Source organism: Impatiens glandulifera, chromosome 3, assembly GCF_907164915.1.
Source record: "Impatiens glandulifera chromosome 3, dImpGla2.1, whole genome shotgun sequence".
Lineage (NCBI taxonomy): Eukaryota > Viridiplantae > Streptophyta > Magnoliopsida > Ericales > Balsaminaceae > Impatiens > Impatiens glandulifera.
The window spans coordinates 59,595,290-59,610,012 of NC_061864.1; the positions used below are offsets into that span (position 1 = coordinate 59,595,290).

At 30.5% G+C, this 14,723-nt stretch overlaps 2 protein-coding genes across 2 annotated transcripts; both read left to right on the forward strand.

Annotated features, from left to right (window-relative positions):
• Positions 1-5,279: 5,279 nt before the first annotated feature.
• Positions 5,280-6,874, forward strand: LOC124930515 (11S globulin seed storage protein 1-like). The gene is made up of 3 exons (XM_047470850.1): positions 5,280-5,864; positions 5,946-6,404; positions 6,482-6,874. The coding sequence occupies exons 1-3, from the start codon at positions 5,295-5,297 to the stop codon at positions 6,872-6,874; spliced, it is 1,422 nt and encodes a 473-aa protein (XP_047326806.1). The 5' UTR covers positions 5,280-5,294.
• A 2,867-nt stretch (positions 6,875-9,741) lies between these two features.
• Positions 9,742-13,993, forward strand: LOC124930516 (protein IWS1 homolog 1-like). The gene is made up of 11 exons (XM_047470851.1): positions 9,742-9,758; positions 9,839-10,139; positions 10,225-10,290; positions 11,644-11,858; positions 12,115-12,244; positions 12,324-12,386; positions 12,946-13,023; positions 13,309-13,397; positions 13,487-13,537; positions 13,617-13,770; positions 13,901-13,993. Exons 1-11 carry the CDS (start codon positions 9,742-9,744, stop codon positions 13,991-13,993), a joined length of 1,257 nt encoding a protein of 418 aa, XP_047326807.1.
• The last annotated feature ends 730 nt before the right edge of the window (positions 13,994-14,723 follow it).

Below are 14,723 nucleotides of genomic sequence, written 5' to 3' on the forward strand. Positions count from 1 at the left end.
TATCGTTTGTTGGTTTGCAAGTTGACTCACCTTTGAAATTTGGAGTGCTTAACTAAAAAAAATATAAAATATAAAATTATATATAAATATTTTAAACTTAAAACTTATCATTACATGTGCAACATAACCAACTAGGCTACTTAACATTTTTATTTAGAATTCAACCAAATGATTTTATTAACATACAACGATAAACCTTCAATATTTTCTATTTATTAATTGCTTATATAAGTTTTATTTTATTTTTATGTTAGAGGATAAAGTTTCTTCTTTAACGTAAGTTGAATCGTTTATCTTGAATCGTTAATAATATCAATTATATATTCATACACAAATTATAAATATAAATCGCCAATCTTAAGTTCTCTAATGGTTAAATTCTTTATAAAACACAATAATATGTTTGAACCTGCCATATGTAATTTTGAATTTATATGAAAAATTATTGATAGTTAAATATGTGAATGAGATTTTTGGTTGATTGAAGTGAAGGTAAAAAATATATAATGATGTTGAGATGGTTGAGTACAAAATTCTATGATTGAGAACACGTGGGATGTGTCAGAGTAAGATGTTGATAATGATAATCATGAGATGAGATTATAGGTTGATTGAAATGAGAAAAAACTAGTAATAATGAGTTGACTAGTGCAAGATGCTCCAAATGATGAGATGAGATAGTTGGGATATAAAATGCTCAAAATAATAGTTCGATTGGGGAACAATGGATATGTTGGTTGGCTTCAACCAAAGTTAGATGGTAAGAGGAAAGATCTATAATGATGACATAATTTGGGTATAAAATGCTCGAAATAATAGTTTGATTGGGGGAACAAGGGATATATATGTTGGTTGGTTGAAGTATGATTTCAAATGAACCAAGTCGAGCTAAAGCCAGCTTGAGCTCGAGCTCAACTCAATTTAGTATTTATTAGTGTAGCTCGAACTCGAGCTCAACTCAACTATTTACCTATAATATCAACTCAACTCGAAAATCTTTAACTGAATTAAATTTTCAAGCTCAAGCTCAAAATAAAATCTATTTTTAAAATGAAAATATCAAATTTTCATACATATCTAACATTCAAAAATATGATATTTCAAAATGAAAATATGAAACCATTATAACTATTCAAAATTCAAAAATATAATAGTCCAAAAATCAGAATTATCTAAAAGAAAAAGCAATAAGAGAAGTGAAAATGAATTTTAATTTACTTGTAGGCGGTATGAAACCACTTCAAGAGAATACTTTCCTGGCACAAAAGAGATGGTTGAGTAACTTAATTTTACGAATTCTCAAATGAAAAAATATGAAAAATAAAGTGACCGCTTATGAATAAGTGATAAAAATATTAAAGATGAAGAAATCAAGCTAGAGAATGGTGAAGATGAAAAGTCTAGGGAATTATGGTTTAGGGAATATGGACGGTCATATGAATTTTGAAGAGAGAGAGAGTGTGTGAAAAATAAATATTTGTTTTCTGAGTTTAGATTTTATTATAATATATATATATATATATATATATATTATCAAACACAAAAAAAGCTTGAGACTCAAAAAAATATTTGTTTTTGATTTTAGATTTTAGTATTAAATGAGTTCAAGCTCGTCTCGAACTTGGTCGAAGTCAAGCTCAAGTCGAGCTTTGACTGAGTGACTCGCGAGTGGTTCACGAGTAGCTTGACTCATTTGTAGTCCTAGATCGAAGTGAGATGGTAAGAGGTTGGTAAATGGGTAAAAGGTATGCATTATAATGAGATAGTTGGGTGAAAGTGCTCGAAATGATAGTTTGATTAAAGGGGACAAGGGATATGTTAGTTGGTCGAAGTGAGATTGTAAGAAGTCGCTAACGAGAACATAGTTAGGTGATATTTGATTGTTAAATATGTCAATGAGATTGTTGGTTGGCCGAAGTGAATGAGTTTAAGATTAGTAAAATATGAGAGGTATTAAAGAATAAGAGATAATGATAGTTAAGTGTGAAAATATGTTTTAAGTGTGAAAACGTGTTAAACATGTCAAAAATGTGTTTAAACGTGTAAAAACGTATTAAACGTGTTAATAATGTCAGAAACGTGTTAAATGTGTTAAACGTGTTACATGTGTTAAACATGTTAAAAACGTATTAAACGTGTCAAAAACGTGAAAACATTTATAAGAAGTTAACATTTTGAACAAATATTTTATTTTACAAACATAGGAATTGAAATTGAAATACAATTCTATCATTTTCCCAAATATAGGAATTGGAATTGAATTATAATTCTATAATTTTCTCAAACATAGGAATTGAATTGTAATTCAATGTCAATTCTAATAGAATTGGAATTTGAATTTCAATGTCAATTCCAATTCCAATTCCAATTCCAATTCCAATTCCAATTCCCCCTCATCAAACACACCCTTCAAGATTTTACAGATTTCTCCTCAAATTCGCACCACCATTCATTCAATCCCTCTAATTCCATATTTCTCTAAACCACTTAATACGAATTCACATATTTCATTCTTTCATCCTCAAATTCTCACCTCAATTTCATTAATCTCTCATGTGTCTGGTAACCTTGGAATTGGCATTAGAATTGAAATTGGAGGGTCCAATTATAATTCTTATGTTTAGTAGACACTCTAATATTAAGAATTGAAATTGGAATTAGAATTCGAATGGAATTCAATATAGTGTAATTTTATAGTTCTCAATTCCAATCTTTTTAGGTCGGAATTGTAATTCATTTCACACGTTTTGACATGTTTAATAGGTTTTAACACGCTTAACACGTTTAGGCACGTTTAACACGTTTTTGACATATTTAACACATTTTTCACATGTTTAACACGTTTTGGCACATTTAACGTGTTTTCCACGTTTTTTGCATGTTTAATACATTTTTCACACGTTTAACATGTTTTTGGCACGTTTCACACGTTTTGTCACGTTTAACACGTTTTTGGCCGTTTAACACGTTTTGACATGTTTTTCACGTTTTTGAAATGTTTAACACGTTTTTACAAAATAAACATGTTTATCAATTTTAACACGTTTAACACGTTTTTCACACGTTTAACATGTTTTCTCGTTTTTGGCACGCTTAACATTTTTTACATGTTTAACACGTTAAATACGTTTTTGGCACGCTTAACATGTTTTTGACATTTTAACACATTTTTTATGTTTTTGACACGTTTACCATATTTTATACACTTTTCATGTTTTTGAAACATTTAACACGTTTTGACGTTTTGGCACGTTTTTCACGCTTTGGCACGTTTAACACATTTTTGACATGTTTCACATATTTTTCACGTTTCAACACATTTTTGGCATGTTTAACACATTTTTCACATATTTGGAACGTTTATAACACGTTTTTGACACATTTAACACGTTTTCACGTTTTTGACATGTTTAACATGTTTTCACACATTAAAAATATTTATCATGTTTTAGCACGTTTAACACATTTTTTCACATGTTTAACATTCTTCACGTTTTTGGCACATTTAATACGTTTTTTACATGTTTAACACATTTAACACGTTTTCATGATTTTGGCACGTTTAACACACTTGTGACACATTTAATATTTTCGGTTCGTTTAATAAATTAATTTATTTTTAAAAATTAAAAGGATTTACCATATTCAAGACTTTATTTAGTATTAATGATTTAAATATTATTTAAATAATTCTTATTATTCTCACATATTATTTCTTCAACTAATTTAGTAATTAAAATATTAAAATAATATTAAAAAAACAAAATTATGTCAAATGGATCAAAACAACGTATAATAATGTCAAAGACATATTAGACGAAGCAAAAATAAATTAAACGGACTGAAAATTTTAAATGTTTCACAAGTATATTAAACGGGTCAAAACGTGTCAAACATGTCAAAAACGTATTAAACGTGCCAAAATGTGTCAAAAATGCCAAGATGTGTTAAATGTGTCGTTAATCATGTCAAAACATGTTAAACGTGCTAAAATGTTTTAAAATGTCAAAAATGTGTTAAACGTGCCAAAAACATGAAAAACGTGTTAAATGTGCCAAAATGTGTTAAAAATATGTTAAATGTGTCAAAAATGTGTTAAACCTGTCAAAACATGTTAAATGTGCATAAAACGTGAAAAACATGTTAAACGTGTAAAAAAACGTGTGGAACGTGTTAAATATGTCAAAAACGTGTTAAACATGTCAAAATCGTGTTAAACGTGCCAAAAACGTGTTAGATTGTAATGGAAATCAACGTAGTAAAAATAAAGAGAATATATTGAAGTGGAAGATGGTTAGTTTATATTGAGATTGAATTACAATTCTATAATTTTTTCAAACATAGGAATTGACATTGAATTACAATTTTATAATTTTTCTAAACATAATAATTGAATTGTAATTCAATGCCAAATCTAAAGGAATTGAAATTGAGATTCCAATTCCACTGATCCAAATATAATTGAAATTCATATATTTCATCATATCTTACTTATCCTTCAAGGATTCCATTATTAACGATCCTCCTAATTTCTTTAAATTCGAATTCACATATTTCATTTTATCTTATCTTTCAAAACCTTCAAAAATTTCATTCTCAAATTTGCACCATCATCATCATTCCTTCAAACCCTCTAATTCCAATTCTCATTGTTAATACCACCATCAAATTCGCACCATTATTCCCTCAATCCTTCTAATTCGCATTATTAATAACACCGTCAAATTCACACCATAATTTTTATTATACATATCATTTATTATACTCATGCCCATTAATTTAGAACCGAATTGAATTTAAAATTAAATGATTCATTTTGTTTAACAAAAAGCTTAAAATAATTGTCAACAACAATTCGCTAATTTTTAACAATCAAGGATTAAGCGTTATAATATAAAAAGTATAAAAGGTTCTCTCATGAAATAAAGAAAAGAAAAAAGAAAAAGGGTTTCACAATAAAAGAGTTCTCAATGATAAAATTGGCATTTTTTTTAAAAAAAAAAAAATAAAATTCCTCATAAACAATACCATTAACATCTGCTATCAATTGAAGCACACAGTATATATAAGTCATTATCCATTTGATGAAAAGAGAAACAAAAATGAAGGATGCGGCCACCTGCCGTTGCTCATCTCACTTAGCTGTAAGCCCACAAGCAATTCGAATATCCCATCTCCATGCAAACATGAAACATGGCATCAAAACTGCATGCAATCATCATCCGACCTCCCTTATATATTCCCCATCTCTCTTCCCTCAATTCTCATCCAACAATTAATACTCATAGAGCGCCATGAACACTTCACTGCTCTCTCTCTCCTTCCTCCTCATCATCTTCTTGGGCACTGTCTCCGCCAGGAGCAGGGGACAGTCTGAACATGGCTTTAGCCAAGAAGACCAGGCACAGTGCCAACTTCAGAGGCTCAATGCCCAAGAACCCACATTTAGAATCCAGGCCGAGGCCGGCGAGTCCCAGATCTGGGACTGGAAGGATGATCAGTTCCGCTGCGCCGGAGTTGTCGCCGCCAGGCATACTATTAACCCACGTGGACTCTTCCTGCCTTCCTACTCCAACGCCCCTCTCCTCATGTACATTGTAAAAGGTAACGGTATGTCTGGAGTTTTGATGCCTGGATGCCCAGAGACATTCCAATCATCCCAGGAATCCCAGCAGCAGGATGATGAGAAATCCACTAGGTTCCACGACCAGCACCAAAAGATCCGACGATTCCGACAAGGAGACGTCATTGCCATCGGCGCCGGCTGGACCCACTGGTGCTACAACGACGGTAACGAGGATGTGGTAGCCATAGTCGTTGAGGATACCGGCAATAACCTAAATCAGCTCGACCAAAACCCACGCGTAAGACAGACGTCGGACAGAACATAATTTATTCTAGATAGATAAAAATTAATTAGTATATCTATGTATGTATGTATGCAGAAATTCTTCCTCGCTGGAAACCCACAACAAGGATTCGGAGGGGCAGAACAACAGGGGAGAGAAAAATACTACCAGGCCCACCAGAAAGGCGAGAAGCAGAACGCCGGCAACGTCTTCCATGGAATCGAGGAGGAACTTCTGGTTCAGATTTTCGGAATAGACAGAGAGACAGCCAGGAAGCTTCGCGGAGAAGACGATAAGAGAGGTCACATTGTCCGCGTGGAACAGGGCTTTCAAGTCATCAGCCCACCATCGAGGAGGGAGGAGCAAGAAAGAAGATTCGACAACAACGGCTTGGAAGAAACCGTTTGCTCTACCAAGTTAATCGAGAACATCAACGACCCTTCCCGCGCCGATATCTTCAACCCACAGGCCGGCAGGTTCAATACCCTAACCAGCTACGACCTACCCATTCTCAAATCCTTGAAATTAAGCGCAGAGAGAGGGGTTCTTTACAGGGTAAGTATACTATTTATTTATTTATTGAATCGCCTAAACTAAACTAAATGATAAATCTAACTATTTGACTACAACAGAACGCACTGGTGAGTCCTCACTATAAGCTAAACGCACACAGCATTCTATACTGTACGAGAGGAGACGCTAAGATTCAGATAACTGACCAGAGCGGCAGCTGCGTGTTCGATGAGGTGGTCCGTGAAGGACAGATGGTGGTGGTCCCGCAGAACTTCGTGATGGTTAAAGAAGCCGGTGAACAGGGATTCGAATGGGTTGCCTTCAGGACCAATGACGTCGCCATGCAAGGAACCCTAGCAGGACGGACGTCGGCCCTTCGCGGCCTTCCCGCCGACGTGATTGCGGCTTCTTACCGAGTTTCAAGGGAACAAGCCATGAGGTTGAAGACCAACCGGGAGGAGACTTTGATGTTTGAGTCCAGGTCCCGTTCCCCCAGAGTGGCGGCGGCTTAATTAAATCCTAGTACTTAAAACTACCAAATAAATAATATAGATCGAGCCCATAAAAGGATTTTCAGCATTATTTTTCAATTTTAGCTTCCTTTTTATGAGATGAGATATATGTCATTGAACTAGATGATAAATAACACTTTGAAGAGAAGAGGTAATAATTTGCTCTTAAGATTACTTGTTGTTTTTGTCTTTCTCAGCTGCATACAACTCATCTGTCTCTTCCTATAACCCTTATTAATTAGCATGACAGAATATATAATGACATGTTATGATTGATGAAAGATTTCCCATTTTAGAATATTATAAAGTAAGACATTAATCCAGTTCAGACCAGACTATTTTTTGTCAAATTAAAGGAGGAGAGGTTCAAATTTATTTTAGAAACGCAAAAGAGTGAAACTTTCTTTTGTTTTACTTTATTTTATATTACCAGGTTAAGAAGTATAATTCTGTTTTTTTTATTGTTTTTTTTTATTAGTTTTACAATTTTAAACTGAATTAAGTTTGACGGTAAAGCTAAACGAAGCTAGCATCATTTTGACTCTTTAAATAAAATATATTAATTATTTTATTTATAAATTTATTTGTAATATATTTAAATTAATTTGTATGAATTATTTTATAATTTATATAATTATATATATATATATATATATAAAACATATTAAATAAATTATATTTAAATAAATTTGTAAAAAAAATATTTTAAAATTTATTTATAAGATATTTAAATGAATTTATTTTAAGTATTTTATAATTATATTATATATATATATATATATATATATATATATATATATATATATATATATATATATATATATATATATATATATATATATATATATATATATATAACAACATATTCAAAAATTTCTATAATTATAATATTTAAATAACAAAAATAATAATAATAATAATAAAAACTCAAATAACATTAATTTACCTCATCTTATCACTATCATAATTTAACTATTTAATATTATTAAAAATTGAAAAAAAAAACATCGGTATAACTTAATATCATTTTTGTTTTATTAATAATTAATCATGCTTGTAAATTAAATAATATTTATAAACATTTTGTACTTATTTTTTTAATTAAGTACTTTTTTATGTTTGCGTTTTAATTTATCAAGAAAATAGTTTTAGTGACTAAACACGAGTATGATCAATAAAAGATTTGAACAAATTCGAAAAGATATAAATTTTGTATTTATTTTTTAAGCTTCTGAATAATATAATTTTGTGTATGGTGTACCAAATTGAATGTGAGAATAATTAAAAAAATTGAAAAGAGAGAATTTCTTATTTAATCCCATGCGATAAATTAGTTTAAAAAATATTACATTAAAATAAGAACTCCTTTGTTTCGTTTAGAAAAAAATCTCAAATTAATAAAATTGTGATAATTCAAGTTGTGTAATTTAAAGTTTCAAATCGAATAAAAACAATCCAATTTCGAACATCTAATATCATTATACCATTTTATTTAAGAATATAATTAAACTTAACGAAAAAAATCAACGAAAGCAAGTTCACGAATTTGACGTGGCCTGCCAGGTTGTCCCCACGTCTCGAAACCGCTTATTTTGGGTCCCTAAACGTTAATTTCGAGTCCCGAAAATGCTCATTTCGAGTCCCGAAAATGCTCATTTCGAGTCCCAAAAAAGCTTATTTCGGGTACAGATACGGTTACTTCGGGTCCCGAAACAGTTATTTTGAGTCCCAAAACGGTTCTTCGGGTATCGAAACGGTCATTTCGGGACCAAAATTTCTTTCTTCTCGAAATGACCGTTTCGGGACCCGTGATTACCGTTTCGGAACAGTTTTAAGATTTTCTTTCTCTTACCCATATGACGTGCCACGTTTATTTGTTGAATTGCTTTCATTGATTTTTTGGTTGAGTTTATTATTTTCCTTTATTTAAATAATAGAAATAAAATAAATATAATAATAAATAAATAATGTATTGGACAAATTTATAATCTGAGGTTGGACTACCTACAACTTGGAGAATAAAAGAAATATAAAGAGTTTTGATTGCTGAATGGGCTGAAAACTAAAAAAAAATTGGGAAAAATGGATGGGTCTATAAAGCCCAGTAGCTTGTTGATCTTATCCCACTTATATTGAACTTATTAGTAATCATTGTATTTCCTAATATTGGTAGACTATTTTTTTTTTCAATAATATAAAAATAATTCTAATTTCATAATAAAATTACAACAAACACTGATATAATGATCAATTAAAAAATCTATTAACCAAACAAGGTCCACTAGGGTTCCTTAAAAAGAAATAATTTGAATACATTCCAATCTTCTTTTAGTTGAGACGCGGCGCCGCTCTACTTCGCTTCATTCTCTCATCGATTTTCCTCCTTATTCGTCTTCGTACCAACCCATCCTTGTTGGAAAGTCTAACTACATTAGGTAAGTGTCGTACTTTCCGATATTGATTTTCTCTTCCATTTTTGTTTGATTTTGAAAAGATTAAACGATTTAATAATTTTTTTTAGATAAAATCTCTTTACGTTTCTTTTTTAGTGTGAATAGCATCGTTTTTTAATAGAATTTGTGAGAATGAAAATGTATGAATGTAACCCATCAGACATTTTGACTATGTTTATGTTTAGTAGCAAATTGAGTCCTCTAAATAAATCATGGTCCTAACTAAACAAATAAAGATTTAGAGTTTATATAACAATTGAAAATAGTCTAAAGACTTATTTATGAGTTTACTTATTTATAGTCGTTAATTGTTATAGTTAATCTAATATTCAAATACTCTTTTTTTTCTTATGAACATGAATAAAAGACTATAATCCATTTTCCGAAGAACAACCAGAAGAACAAATTTCCATAATGGCTTACAATGATCCGTAAGTTGTGCTCTTTCCGTTTCTAAGGTTAGAATTTCTGATGTTTGATGGTTCATTCATTATTGTACTGTTTCTTTCAGGTACCTCGACCAGAATAGAGTGCCATTGATGGATGTCAATGACACAGGTGTGAAGTCTGATAATGAGAATACATTTGGTTATTTCAACTGCGGTGAAGACGATGGTATCGATGAAGACGGAGTTTCCAAATCGAGGACACTGAGAAGGGAGTCTGATAATGATGGCGCCTATAAGAGAGAATCGATGGCTAAGAATTATGGTGGTGAAGGAAGTAGAAAATCAGACAAAAGAGATAGGCATGGCAGCAACAAGGTAAGGGAACACGACCGAGATCAAGCAAATGCAACTACTGATTCTGAGGTACTATTTACGGTCTATTATAGGTTTCTTGATTTTTTTATTGGTAATTGATTGATAGATATTATTAACTTAACACTTCTAATAGGAGAAAGTCGAAGTGGAAAAGAAAGTCATTGTTAGTGGTTTCTTCTTTCTTTTGGCTCATGATGTTGTGAGGCCTAGTGAGCCCATATATCAAATAATTAGGATTTTTTATTGCACCGCGAGCCTAGATCGATGTCTCGATCAAAACATATATCAGTCAACATAATCTAACAATCACCACCTTAACACAGACGGAGTATGTCAAAAGAAAATTTTATCTTAAAAAATAGATAACTTAACCGTCTCCACCTCTTAGGAGTCTTTAAGGAGGTCTAATATCACACATGGACTTATATATAGCAATATGATATTATGGTGTAATAGGTGAAATATCTGACAATTCTGATTTAGTTAACGACACTATAACATGTTCAGATTTCGATCTAATTTCAAAGTCTACATTTTGCTAGATTTTTACCGAATCTTATCTCGAGAAGTGTTAGATCCTTGCTCAACGTGAGCATACACAAAACAACCAAAAATTCTCAAATCAGAAAAATTAGAAAATATAATTGTTTTTTTAGATGCAGTTTACTAGTAAGACTTTTTTTCATACAAATCTATTTTAGTTTCAGACATAACCCAACATCACTCGTCTTCTTCAAAACATCCTATAAAATATTATTCGAGAGATGAAGATGTATATAACACATAGCCTTGTGATCCATCCTCTTTTCTCTTCTATTGTCCACGAACTGAACATCTTATCAAACCCTAATCAAGTCTTGTCCAAATTCATATGAGCGAGTAGAGCTCGTATCTTTAACTGCCATAAAGAAAATTTCTTTTTTTTGTTGGAGTTTATTCACAGCGGAATTCTCATTTATGAGTCATTGTCATATTGTTATAAGGAGGCGTAGACAACTTTCCATTTTCTTTTACATTGTCAAGTTATGACAAGTATTTGGAGTATTTTGTTAAATTTGACTAAAATCAAATGGATTATGTCGGAGACCGTCAATAGCTATTGGAATGCATGAATTGACGTGACTAAAAGAGCGACACTTACAATATGAATCATTGTCCATATAACTTTCTGGTAAACTATCTGCTTGAAAGGAAAGCGTAAAACATTTAACAACCAATATAGACTATTAAGAATCCTTAATAATGCAATTATCATGACGATATCGGATATTAGATCCGGAATACATGTTGATCTGTTTGCGGATCATATCGCTTTTCTTGAGAATTTTTGAGCCTATTAATTGTATTTATGTTCTGTAATTTTTTTTCTTACTAATTTGAAAATTTTTTATGTTATATTTTTATCGTACTACTTAAACGATTATTATTTTAATTGTATGTATCATTTTTAAAAAATTTATAGATAGATGAACAGGGTTCTTAAATCTTTATGTACTTGTATCAAGAAGAAATTTGAATGATAACCAAGAAAATCAACTTATCTTCCTTTCAGGTTAAAGATGGCGAAGAAGAAGATGAAGATCTCTTCAAAATGAGAAAGAAAAAGAAGAAACACCATAGAAGTGCTGCAGAAATCTCAATGCTAATTGAAAATGTGATGGCAGAGCTAGAAATTGTTGCTGAGGAAGATGTGGAGCTTAATAAACAATCCAAGCCAGCTATAAGTAAACTCAAGAAACTCTCTCTTCTTCAAGAAGTTTTTTCCAAGTAAGATTCATTTCTTTTCTACTTATGGATTATTTTGCTTACTGAATTTGCATTAAAAACTTGTTTTTCTTTTAAAATGATTCAAATTATTACTTATTGTTAATTCTTGGTTAACTATGTTCAATGTTTAAATACCTTTTGTTCAACAAAAAACAGCTTTTGATGTCAGTTAAAGAAGCAAAATGAGCTAATAATCCCCTATATATATTGATATATTTTGCTTAACATGACACTTCTATATATATGTATGATTTAGGAAACAATTGCAAGCTGAACTTTTAGATCATGGAGTCCTAACCTTGTTAAAGACTTGGTTAGAACCTCTCCCAGATGGAAGCTTGCCAAATATTAACATCCGGGAAGCTATATTACAGATCTTACAAGATGTATGTATGAACTTGTTTATAATTCAAAATATTATTTTGTCAAAATAATGAATATGTTTAAATTGTCTTTTTTGGACAGTTTCCAATTGATTTAGAGCAGTCTGGCATAAGGGATCAACTAAAGAAGAGTGGTCTTGGAAAGGTCAGGCTTCATTTTGTATTCTGTGGGAATATTTATGAGTGATAACTCAAATTAAGTTTAAAAATTTGTCTTTTTTTAATAAGCTATATATGATTAACTTCATAATAGAGAAAATTCATTAAAACACAACTTTAACTTCAAAAATTAATTGAATTGCATCATTTTTTTTAATAGTTAACTTATGAGACTATGACTTTGTTCCATAAGGTTTGCAGCTAAACTAACATCCTTAATAAAATTAATTGGTTAAAATATGGTACTTATATTATTAAGATGTAAGTATGTGACTTATATATAGTATTTGTATTTTATTTTTAAAATTTAACCGTTTTAATAATATGGGTGGGTTAACCAATAATCTGACCAAGTATCTATTTAGTCTCATTTATATTCAAATTAATCACTCGACCGATAAATTCGAATTAAACATCATTATATATACAATATATATATGATTATAAGGATAAAAGATTTTTTTACTTAATTTTTTTTTTGGCATTTATTTTTAAAGACTTTACTGGTTCAATCATTACCAAATTTGTTTTTTTTTTCTATATAGGTGATTATGTTTTTATCGAAGTCAGATGAAGAGATCATGTCCAACAAAAGACTTGCAAAGGAACTGGTTGATAAATGGGTAATTGTTTTATTTTCCCATTTATCATTTTTGTCTTTCTTCTTTATTGCAATGTCATTTTTCTCATAAATTTGTCTTGAAAATGCATGTTTGCACAAATCTATATTACTACTGACTAACTTCACCCATTAATGTGGTTCTTACAAGAGTATTGAAGTAATAGTTTGAGGTCTCGGTTTAGATTCTGAATGAAAACACCTTGATTGATTAAAGTTAAAGTTCAAAGCAGTGATGAGATGCTCAGTTACCCTCCTATTACTAACCAATATCCTTAATGGAGTGCAGTGTCGATCAATATTCAATAACAACGCAAGATTTGAAGACATGAAGAAGTACGGGGATGAGAGGATTCCATCTCGGAAGTCATCTAAAAAGTAGGGCTGTTATCCGATTAATTATGAATTTTTATTTGTTTTTTAATAAAATTTAGCTTATGTAATATATTTGAAAATGTTTTTGACAGGACAAGAATGAAATATAGGGATGATGATATTAACTTTGCTGAACTACCAAAGTAGGAATTTCATTGCTACTTACATATCCTTTCTTGCATGCATTTTCATTAAACTAAATTCTATTGGTTAAACTTGCAGGGGTCAAAATTCAAGACATTCATCCTCTCGGAATCATGTTTCAAGGCCTGAGGCAATGCCAATGGACTTTATTGTTCGCCCACCATCTAAAGTTGATCCTGATGCAATAAGGGCATGCTCTAAACAAGTTGTTCAAGATCAAATTCGACTTAAGGTTTGGTTTTATACTCTTTTTTTTGATCAAGTTTACGAAATCTGATACCCGTATCAGAATTTGAAACTAAATTTAGTCTTATATAGATTCAAAAGATATATAACATGGGCGCATTATTAAATTTATGCAGATACAAAAGAAGTTAAAGCAGTTGAAAGCACCTAAAAAGAAACAACTGCAGGCCAAAAAGCTAAGTGTGGAAGGTCGTGGGATGGTCCTTTAAGCCAGCCACATTGCTTGTTCATTACCTATTCTTATTTATGGATTATTTGGATTTTGTTGAATAACTTGATTGATAGTTATGACTTGTGAACATAAAATAAAATGGTATGGTTCATAACTTATAAAATAATATCCTAAAACTATTTGGATGTTTATCTTAATTAAATAGTGTTGACTGATATGCTTCTTCTTTTTTATTTATGTTTTTAGGCCTATGATTTTTATGTCTATGTACTTTGAATTCTTTTTTAAAATGCTTTTATTAATTCTTTTTTAAATGAATTTATATTGAATTTTGGATGTCATTTTGTCCTTCTTTTCAATTTTTTGGTTTATTCGTATTAATTTTATATAGATAAAAATTAGGGTAATAGTTATTTTGCTCCTTGTACATTATATTTTGTTTGAAATATTTTCATTTACACTAACTTTTTTTAATAAAACTCTTTACATTATGTTTTGTTTGAAATATCTTCCTCTACACTAACATGTTTATAAACTTCATTGTACATTTGTTTTTATTTAATTTTATTATATTATTGATATTATAACGGTTGGATTTTGGGCTCATATTTTATTTGAGTTTATATATTGTAACGTGTTTTAAGTCTTTATTGACTTAAGAGTAATAGTTTAGTCTTTTGGCTTTTAATGTATTCCTATAAATAGAGATATTGTAACCTAGAGTTACTTGGACCATTATTACATGGAAAATCAATAGAATAGACGAC